This window comes from Haplochromis burtoni, unplaced genomic scaffold (assembly GCF_018398535.1).
Source record: "Haplochromis burtoni strain Fernald_Lab_line unplaced genomic scaffold, NCSU_Asbu1 Contig_856, whole genome shotgun sequence".
In the NCBI taxonomy this organism is placed as follows: Eukaryota; Metazoa; Chordata; class Actinopteri; order Cichliformes; family Cichlidae; genus Haplochromis; species Haplochromis burtoni.
This window is the reverse complement of record NW_024583217.1, coordinates 32,794-44,054: the sequence shown is the minus strand read 5'-3', so window position 1 is coordinate 44,054 and position 11,261 is coordinate 32,794. Positions and strand designations below refer to the sequence as shown.

General features: G+C 39.3%; 1 protein-coding gene and 1 pseudogene across 1 annotated transcript; both read right to left on the bottom strand.

Moving 5' to 3' along the window:
* Positions 1-593: 593 nt before the first annotated feature.
* LOC102290820 (olfactory receptor-like protein OLF4) lies at positions 594-1,541 on the bottom strand. Its single transcript, XM_005951647.1, has one exon. It carries the CDS (start codon positions 1,539-1,541, stop codon positions 594-596), a length of 948 nt encoding a protein of 315 aa, XP_005951709.1.
* A 4,462-nt stretch (positions 1,542-6,003) lies between these two features.
* Positions 6,004-9,281, bottom strand: LOC102291126 (annotated as a pseudogene).
* Positions 9,282-11,261: the final 1,980 nt, after the last annotated feature.

Here is an 11,261-nt window from a genome sequence, read left to right as displayed (position 1 = left end):
TGGTTTTTCCATTGTTTTAGAAATAGTAATACACCGATTCAACAATTATTTAGGGGAATTTATCTATTTATAATTGTATGTGTGATGATTTCAGTAGCAGCTAATATGAAACATAAATGTACTTCTGAAGGGCACCTACTCATCTGAGCTACCTTGGATCTCACTGAAGAACTGGCACATACACAGTTTCCATGTTATATATCCAGTGATTTATGCAGTTTCAAAATTTGCTTCCAAAGTAAAGTATTATTTATTAGTCCTAAATATACTAATGAAAAACCTCATAAATAATTAGAATAAATAATTTTGGCGTGTATGTTAAGAATTTTTTGATTAATTCAATCAACTCTAACAATAAAAATACAAGATGCTATCAACACATATCAATATTAATATTAATATCCAGAAACTAAATAAATAAATGCCAGTGCCATCTCTTCAAAAACACAACAGTGATATGTTTTAAACTTTACATTTTCTTGCATTTCTTGTTCATACATAAAATATATAAACATGATAGTTTGGATGATTTCATGTTGTCATATGAAAAGTGTTTTAAGTAACTGCAGCCAAAAAATAACAGCAATGTTGTACTAGGCATTTACTTTTAATGCAAGGATTGATTGTGGCCTGGAAAAGAACCTTTTCAGGTGTTTTGAAATTTTTTTCATTTTGAGTCCATAGATGAATGGGTTAAAAATAGGATGATACAGAACTACTTGTAATGTCATTACTATCCGTACAGTTTTTGGAAAATTTGTTTCCACCCGAGCTATGCTTACATCATACACAAAAAACACAGAGGCACTGATTAAAACTAAAAGATGGGGTAAACAAGTCTCTGCAGCTTTCTTCTGAATTTCTTTACATCTTTGATAAGAGACTATAAATATTTTTGTATAAGTGAAAACTATGAAGAGCATAGGAAGTACTGCAAGATCTAGTAAAGCAACCACACCAAAGATGGTAATTAATCTTGATCTTTCACACAGAAGAGTGTAAACTGCATTGTTACAAAATATTCCCTTTATATTAAAGTCACACAGTTTAATGTTAGCACTCCCTATTGCTTGGACTGCAATATGACAAGCAGGTACAAGCCAAGCTATGATCAGAAAAATACTCACAGTGGTTTTTCTCATGATAATATGATATTGCAGAGGTTTACATATTGCCACATATCTGTCATAGGCCATGGCAGCCAAGACAAAGAACTCTGAACCACCTAGAGTGTAAAACATAAAAAACTGAAAGAGACAGGCTGAATATGTTGTGACTTGTTTATCAGATAAAAAGTCAATCAGGAGTTTTGGGTAAATAGTTGTACTGTAAAGAACAGAGTTCAGTAATAAAGCTGCAATGAAAATGTACATAGGCTCATGAAGGTTTTTATGAATGCAGATTATGTACATAATAGTAGAATTAGTGCAGATTATTAGACTATATAATGCAAACATAATAAAAAAGAAAATATATCTGTACTTGTTAATGTCCACATACCAGTCCAGAGTTACATATGTAAAATTTAACTCTTGATCCATTATTGTCTTCAAAAACTATTTAATAAAAAAAATAAACTGAATAACCAGACTACATAAAACAATTTAAAAAACCAAACCAAACTAAACAAAATTACAGTAACATAAACCCTGTGTTGTGTGTCCTGTTCATAAAGATATCTGAACTTGAATTATATCTTTATCATTCATGAACCACATATACATAATGAATCATGTGAGTCTTGAGAAGGTTTTTATCAGGTTGATTCATTCTCCAGAGAAGAGGAGGTCTAAAATGGCATTGCTCAGCCTCTTATAGTTGACTGTACACGGTGTGTACAATTAATGTGTCCAGCCAATGAGTTCACTGTGGGCATTTAGGATTATCTGCTCTACCTTGTGTTTTATTTCAGTGCTGTACTGACCACACATACCTTGGAAATGCATCAGCTACTTTTATGTTTTTTGTCACAGTGAAGAGTTCCATACTCAGCACTTTTGCTTGTACTGGCTGCATCTGACTCTGGTCCACAAATGTCCAATGTGTGTTGCTTTTACACAGGTAAACCCACATTTTGTTAAGTTAATGGCCAGTCAGTCTACAAAGAGATGTTCAATAAAAGAATGATTGTGCAAGTACATTGTCCACCTAAACAGCATGACGTTCCAGATCACTAACTACAATTTTCAAAATCTTTTACAAAGTTTTGAATTTACTGTGGAGGACTATTCTCTTGCGTGCCTAAGTTACTGATCAATGCAATTAGTCCACTATTAGTCTTGTACATTGCCAAGCATTCCAGTATCCAGTATGTTTGGGAAATTGAGCCATAGGCTTTCTTGTAGCCTGTCTCTGCTTTGCTGGAGTTTCTCTTCACCCTAGCAGAACGAGCTGTGAACCATTATTTGGTGGTTTCAAGAGACTCAGTTATGAACATCTTGTTGTACCTCTTTTTGATCCCGGATCTGTCTCTCATGACCTGCTTTCTGCACCTGAGTTAACTAGTGAACATCCATCTAAGATTCCCTGATTTTAGCTTACAGCCTTCTTCTCCATGGGGGGCTTACTCTACGTGCATGCTTGACCCGAGTGCTTCTAGGATTACTGTGAAAGTGACGAATATGAGCTCATTGGTTTAGTGACACTGGCAGTAGAGATGATACATAGAGCACTTTTCACATCTGCAAAGGTGGGAAAATAACATCTTGGTTGATCGTTATCTTGAGTCTAGGCACAGTCTTCATCCTCAGCTCAGAAAGTGCACTTGCTATTATAGGTCACTAGGCGTAATCTAGTTCAGTTTCACTGCTCTTTTCTGCCAGGGTTGGCTCATTGTTTAAAATGCTGCTTACTACTGTTCCCATTGCACTCTAGCCTGTGGAGCTCCAGCTTTTATAATAGCTGCCTTCACTCTCCCTATCTTTTCCAGCTCTGCCTTTAGTATTTCTCAAGCTTTAGTCTTCCTTTTTCCTGATGTTGATATCACTTGGTATAGCTACATCTGTCACTATAGGCTTTTTACTTTGCCTTTCAACCCTCCGGTCATGTTCACCTCCTGCCCCTTACTTTAGTGTTCCCGGTCAAAACCGACTGGTCCGTTTTAGCTGCTCTTAAATTAACACAAAAAACATTTTTAACCACCAAATTCAGTTCAGTGGGTCGCTCACTGGGTTGTTCAGTGGGTTCTTTAGTAGTCGTTCAGTGGTTGTTCAGTGGGTAATTCAGTGGGTTGTTCAGTGGGTTGTTCAGTGGGTCTTTCATTTGGTTGTTCGGTGGGTCACTCAGTGGGTCGTTCAGTCAGTGAGTGAGTGAATGCATGCATTCCCATTCATATTCTATGGTGGTCACGTTTGACTGGGAACACCACAGGTGTAACAAGGTTGAATAAAACACTCAAAATTCAGTGAAAGAGGTATTCATCACTTTTATATGTTCAAGTGCATAGTGTGGAGGATATCATAAAGCTTTGAGACAATAAGGCCTTGAGACAATATTTATGAGTGTGTTAAGTCTTAAATCGGTCAGGTTTGACCCGAACACGACGAGAAGATTACTATGTCCGTTGGTTAAAAGCCAATAGTTTGTCTGTTTCTATTTGCAGTTCCTTCAGGATCTTAGCTTGGACATTCTCAATAACCTCTGGGGATGTACAGCGTGGGCCATTTATATGGATACACCGTAATAACATGGGTTATATGGTTGGTGATATTAAAGTTCTGTTTGTGGCACATTAGTATATGTGAGGGGGCAAACTCCTCAAGATGGATGGTGACGATGGTGGCCGTTTAGAAGCCGGCCATCTTGAATACAACTTTTGTTTTTTTTCAATAGGAAGAGGGCCATGTGACACATCAAACTTATTGGTAATGTCACAAGAAAAACAACGGTGTGCTTGGTTTCAACGTAACTTTATTCTTTCATGAGTTATTTACAAGTTTCTGACCACTTCTAAAATGTGTTCAATGTGCTGCCTATTGTGTTGGATTGTCAATGCAAACCTCTTCTCCCACTCTTCACACACTGATAGCAACACCGCAGGAGAAATGCCAGCACAGGCATCCAGTATCCGTAGTTTCAGGTGCTGCACATTTCGTATCTTCACACCATAGACAATTGCCTTCAGATGACCCCAAAGACAAAAGTCTAAGGGGGTCAGATCGGGAGACCTTGGGGGCCATTCAACTGGCCTACGACGACCAATCCACTTTCCAGGAAACTGTTCATCTAGGAATGCTCGGACCTGGCACCCATAATGTGGTGGTGCGCCATCTTGCTGGAAAAACTAAGGGAACGTGCCAGCTTCAGTGCATAAAGAGGGAAACACATCATCATGTAGCAATTTCAAATATCCAGTGGCCTTGAGGTTACCATTGATGAAGAATGGACCCACTATCGTTGTATTCCATATACCACACCAAACCATCTCTTTTGTTGGTCCAACAGTCTTGCAGGGATCCATCCAATGTGGGTTAGTGTCAGACCAATAGCGGTGGTTTTGTTTGTTAACTTCACCATTCACTTAAAAGTTTGCCTCATCACTGAACAAACTCTTCTGCGTGAACTGAGGTTCCTGTTCCAATTTTTGCTTTGCCCATTCTGCAAATTCTGTGCGCCGATCTGGGTCATCCTCGTTGAGATGCTGCAGTAGCTGGAGTTTGTAAGGGTGCCATTTGTGAGTAGCTAATATCCACCGAAGGGATGTTCGACTAATGCCACTCTCCAGTGACATGCGGCGAGTGCTACGCTGTGGGCTCTTGCTAAATGAAGCTAGGACAGCCACTGATGAAATGGCCACCATGGTCACCACCCACCTTGCCGAGTTTGCCCCCTCACATATACTAATGTGCCACAAACAGGACTTTAATATCACCAACCATTCCCATGTTATTATGGTGTATCCATATAAATGGCCCACCCTGTACAATGCCAAATCCAATGAAGTTGGGATGTTGTGTAAAACTTAAATAAAAACAGAATATAATGATTTGCAAATCCTTTTCAACCTCGAGTATATTCAGATGAATACACTACAAAGACTAATTATCTGATGTTCAACCTGATACACTTTATTGTTGTTTTGAAAATCTTCACTCATTTTGAATTTGATGCCTTCAACACATTCCAAAAAAGCTGCGACAGGGGCATGTTTACCACTGTATTATGTTACCTTTCCTTTTAACAACACCAATAAGTGTTTGGGAACAGAGGACACTAATTGTTGAAGCTGCATAGGTGGAATTTTCCCCATTCTTGCTTGATGTACAATTTCAGTTGCTCAACAGTCCGGGTCTCAGTTATCGTATTGTAACACATGCAGAATGTCCTTCTGAAGTAAGCAAGGACGTCCCTGAAATAGACCTTACTTGGATGGGAGCATATGTTGCCCCAAAACCTGTATGTACCTTTCAGCATTAATGGTGCCTTCACAAATGTGCAAGTTACCTATGCCATGGGCAAAAACACACCCCATACCATCACAGATGCTGGCTTTTGAACTTTGCACCGATAACAATCCGGGTGGTTATTTTCCTCCTTGCCCTGGAGGACACAACATCCATGATTTCCAAAAACAATTTGAAATGGTTTTTCTGAAAGTATTCCTGAGCCCACGCGGACTTTTAATGCGGTGCTGCCTTAGAGATCGAAGGTTGTTTTATACCCAGTCATGAAAAACACCTGTTTCCAATTAACCTGTTCACCTGTGGAATGTTCAAAACAGGTATTTCTTGAATATTCCTCAACTTTCCCAGTCTAATGTTGCCCCTGTTCCAGCTTTTTGGGAATGTGTTCCTGGCATCAAGTTCGAAATGAGTGACGATGTCACGAACCTGGGTTGTTTGACTCAGCGCTCTGAATTTGGATATTTTATTTATTATGTTTAAGTTCAGCTCATTCCTATTTTCCCTAGGTTGCTGTTTTAGTTCTGCTTCTTATATCCCTTTGTGTAATCACCCCCTGTGTTTTAGTCTTCCTCGTCATGTTAAGTCTGATTGTCTTAATCTGTCATTGCAGTGAGGCGTGGTTAGTGGTGCCATCCGGATACACCTGCACAGCATCCGTCATCATGCCGGCCATGTTAAAACTTGGGGAATTAGGGGTTGGGCAGAGTGGCAACCAGTTGTGTATTGTGGTGTGATGTATATGCAAATGCCAGCCAAGAGCGTGGTCCACACTGCTGCCGCTAACCCCACAGGTGGAACCTGGTGGTGGGGAAGCGGTGGAGGAGCCGTGTGGGGCACTTCGGCAGCCAGAGGTGGTGGATGAGGCGCATGGGGGTGCACGCTAGCCAGAGGAGGGGGAACAGCCGGCTGAAGGGCTACTTCTGTCGGGAGCAGTGGAGTGGTGGAGGAGAAGCGCCAACCAGAAGTGAACGAGGGACAAGAGGGCCCGTGCCTGTTGGAGGGGGATGAGCTGCCGTATGAAAGGCTGCTCCAGCCGGGAGCAGTGGAGGAACCGTGTGGGGAGACAGAGGTCCCTGTGCCAGGGGAGCCTGCTCGACCTGGGTCCAAGGTCAAGGCGCGAGCTGCTCCAGAGCGACGGATGACGGCCCCAGCCGGCCATGAGCAGGGTTGTGCCGGCTATATTATAAAGACTCTGGTGTTTCCATGTGCATTGTGTTTAGTTTCACGTCCCCTGTGGTGTTATTATGTTCATTTGTATCAGCTGTTTTCCACGTGTTTCCACTTCCCCTCATCTCCTCCTATGTGTATTTTGTCTGTGCGTTTTCATTCATTCCTTATCTGTTTTTCTGGTTTGTATCCATGTCTTGCCATATTTCCAGGTTTATAAATTCATGGCAGGTTTTCGTGTTTCAAGTTTCTCATGTCAGGTTTCTATGTTCACGTTCACATTGCAGGGGTTTTTTATGTTTAGACTTAGCTCTCCTAGTTTAGGTTATGGTTTAGTTTGGCATTTGCCTTTTTAAAACTGTTTTATCACCCTAGAATAATGTTTACTCTTTCTGTGTCAGCACTTGGGTCCTCCTTCTCACTTCTACACAGTCATCTTCTCCGCTAACTGTGAAAGAAGATTTGCAAAACTACAATGAAGTTTATCAGTTTTAACATTAGATATCATGTCTTTGTAGTGTATTCAATCAAATCAGTGCACCTTAGTATTCAGTATTAGGTCATGAAATCATTTTGGCCTTACTACTGGAGGCCTTGGCCTTACTAAGGGAGATTACTCTTTAATTTCTACATTCCCCTTATTCTACTAGTGTACTTCTAGTGCATTGTTAACCCTGTCAAAGCATCAAGATTTTGGTTTCAAACCTACATGAGGCCTGTGTGGCCTGTAAGTCCAAAATACAGTACAAGTTAGGCTAAGTTAAAGGTTAATTCTTAATTGGCTGAAGATGAAGAGGTGGGAGTGAAATGCCAAACTTAGTTTGGCTTATTCACATGGGCCTCTATGGCTAATGCTCTTTACTCTTAAGGAATCTTAAATCAAAATTAACCTGCAACAAAATGTTTGTGCTCTACGGATGCTGAAACTATTGATTACTAAATAGCAGGTAAAAACACTGAAAGTATCATGAAGAAATAACTTTTGTTATTTGTAAATAAAACATAAATAAACATAAAACAGTTCTTGTTTAGTGGTAGTATATTTCCTCCACAAAAACATCTTGAAACTCCACACAATGCTTATTTAGTTTGAGTTACAGTAAGAATATTGCTGTATACAGTTAACTGATAAAGAAAATTCTCTTGGAGGTTTAACATAATACCTGTCACTTTAATTTATACTACTGGAGTTAGTAGATTTTTTACTCTTGAGTTCTTGTAATTCAAAATATAAAGCATAACATATTTATGTTACAATAAACATGTACCAGAGAAATCGTGATCAAAAAACAGGGAAAAACAGGTTTAAATTCTGCAGATTAAATTTATAACAATAATGCAAAAAACGCAGAATAAATCAATTTCAAGACTTTAATATTTAACAAAACTATTTTTAAAATAGCTTAAGAATCTTAACAATTCAGAATTAATGCATCAAATTTTTTCTTTTTTTTGGCAGGGGGTGGAGAAAGCAAGCTTTTCAGGTGTTTAAAAATTTCCTTTATTTTAAGCCCATATACAAATGGATTGAACAAAGGATTATACAAAGCTAGTTGTAATGTCATTATTAAGCGTGCAGTTTTTGGAAAATCTGATTCCACTCGGGCTATAACGACATCATAGCAACCTAAACAGGAAAAGCTAATTAAAACTGTAAGGTGGGGTAAACAGGTCTCTGCAGCTTTCTTCCTAATTTCTTTACAACTTCGATAAGACATTAAGAATATTTTTGTGTATGTGTAAAGTATGAATAACAGAGGGAGTATTCCAAGATCTAGCAAATAAACCAAACCAAAGGCAGCAAATAATTCTGATCTTACACACTGAAAAGTATAAATTCTGTTGTTACAAAATCTTTCATTTAAATAAAAGGAACACAATTTAGCTTTAGCACTCCCTATTGCTTGGATTGTCATATAAAAGCAGGCACAAGCAAAGCTATGAACAGGAAAATACTCACAGTCTTTTTTCTCATGATGGTTGGATATTGGAGAGATTTGCATATAGCCACATATCTGTCATAGGCCATGGCTGCCAAGAGAAAAAACTCTGAGCAAGCTAGACTGTAAAACAGAAAATACTGAAAAAGACATGCCGAATAGGATATGACCTGTTTTTCAGATAAAAAAGTCATTGAGATATTTAGGGTAAACAGCTGTAGAGTAAAGAGCACCTTTTTTTGCACCATTTGCGTCTGTTACGCAACCATTACAATCTCTGGAAAAATAGGCCTAAATTCCATCAGTTTATGACTTTCCCCATCAGGGGAAATAAAACATTGGATGACTGCTACAGCAACATCAGAAATCGCTTTTCAGCTGAACCAAAATCCCACTTTGGAAAGTCTGATCACAGTAATCCGGGTCAAACCAGTTTACAACAAAAGGCTAAAGACAAAGCCCTACCTGAACTGAAAGTGTGAAAGCTAGCCTGCAGGGACGCTTAGAGGCCACAGACTGGAGCACTTTCAAAGAGGCCCCACAGGCAAAAACTATGAATACACAGAGACTGTGAGTGACTACATTAGCTGGTGCATGTCCATAGACGCCCCTCCCAGGACAGTGCGTATGTTCCGCAACCGAAAACCCAGGTTTAATTGTGACGTAAAACAGAAAAATCAGGAAGCGAGAAGACAGAATGAAACCCCAACTTTGAGGCAGCAAGCCAAAGGGAAACAAGGATACCGACCCCAGCCTGCCGCCTCTCACCCATGGCAACTGCAGCCTGTGACAGAGTCCACACTGTAAAAACGATAACTAGTAATTGTTGATTTGATTAAAGTTTTCAAATTAAACTGACTTAGAAATAAAACTTTCCATTTACAACCTAAAAAAGCTTGTCTGCCCAACAAATTTCTTCCATTGTTGTCCTAACTAAGATTTTCTAGAGAGCATAACAAAGATTATCAACTTTTGAGTAGATTTTTTGAGTCAAGTTGTGAACCAGTGGGAAACCCCGTAGATGACTTGCACACGTGGTGAACAAGTTTGAACTAGACCAAACGAGCCTGAGCAGACCTGAGCTGTGTGATAGATAGTGGTTTGTCAATGTGTTCTGGACTGAAAACCTGCTAAGAAATTTTGAAGAAACGTGGCCAAAGTTGGATGGAAATTAAAATTTTTCGACCATTACGGATTTTACCTGGTCTGAAGTTGGAGTGTATTTTTTGACCATTTTTTGGACAGGACAAGCTGACTATTTACCCTAGCAGGTAAGCTAACGAGATCTATTATTAGGATTTTCTACAAGCGCCTAGTTTGCATCCTCCTCAGGACCCAGGAGGGTGGATTGAGTCAAACACTGGAAAAAAAGGCAAACAATAACATATTTAAGTTATCTAAGTGACTTATATATATCATGTTTAAGCTAGCGAAGGACCGCGCGGGAGGGGGGGGGTGAAAATGATATGCCAGCTAGCTATCGAAGCCGGTGGTAACAGACGTCTCCGAAAACGTAGAAGCATTTTTGCAAATATGTGTTGTCTTAATAAACTGAGCAGATATTTGAAATTTACACAGCTACATTCTCACCTGAAAATATCTTAAAAGTTTACTTTGTGACCCAGAAAGGGTAATAAGAGTAATATTAAAACTAAGTGGCTGCCGCCATTGTTGGAAACTAGAATCGGCTGGGCCGCGCTATGAATTCTGGCATGGGGTGGGCCACGAAGGATACACCTGACCATCCTTCAAAGCTGTGGAAAGTATTGTATTGTTTTGAGAGCCTTTTTGTTGGTGGAGTATTGATTTTATGTACAATTCCACAGGTAGACGCGATCTGTACTGTCCGACTTTGCACATGCGCAGTAAGGATCAGGAAGTCCAATCTGTAACTCGTTTTTTTTTCCTGTTTTTTTTTCTACGTTATATTGAAATGTTTCATTATTGCAAACATTTTTTCTCAGGCGGAGAGAGGTCGTGGAGTGTCAGCCTGTGGTGTCCAGTGTGTGTGTCCAGGAGAGATGACCTGCGCTGTTTTACTCTGAGGAGGTAAGACTGTCCTAATTTATTTATAATTTAATTATTATTCAAATTGGGCATGATTTATACTAGATTGATTATATTGAAGTAGTACAGTATTTGCTGGGGTAAGGCATTGGCCAACTTTTATATTGTGCTACTATTCCAGTCAAGACCCTTGCCAGTGTTACATTGAAATCCTTACCCTGAACCTTTCTTTACACTGAAAATGTGTAAGGAAATTTCTTTCAAGAAAAGATTCCCCATGCTAAATCGAAATTGTGAAACAGAAAGGCAATCTCATAATTTTGACTTGGCGTGTTTTTTTTTGTTTTGTTTTTTGTTTTAGTGCTAGAAATAGGACTTCTATAGACTGAGATGGTTAGGGAAAGAATACTAAGGCAGGTCACAGAATCTGATTGGTCACAGATTTTGGTGCAACTTAGAACATAATATGTATTTGCATATTGATACTGGGTTTTGTGGAGGGTATTTCTATTCCTGTTCAAAATACGTATTCATGAGAGATTTTTGAAGTAGGTTTTGCTGTTGATAACGCAGTCAGGCATATAACATGGTGCAGACTGTCCAAGTCCGCTACCCAGGGATTTTCTGTGCTGAATAAATGACAATATTTTGGTGAATGTCTTGTTTAGATATCTGAAAAATTTCATCGGATCACAAGCAAAGACCTCCTGGGGACCTTCAATGCATCCCTTGACAAATTTGTGCC

Excerpts from the sequence above, each read along its gene's own strand:
- LOC102290820 (XM_005951647.1), bottom strand. The coding sequence starts at position 1,541 with ATGGATCAAGAGTTAAATTTTACATATGTAACTCTGGACTGGTATGTG.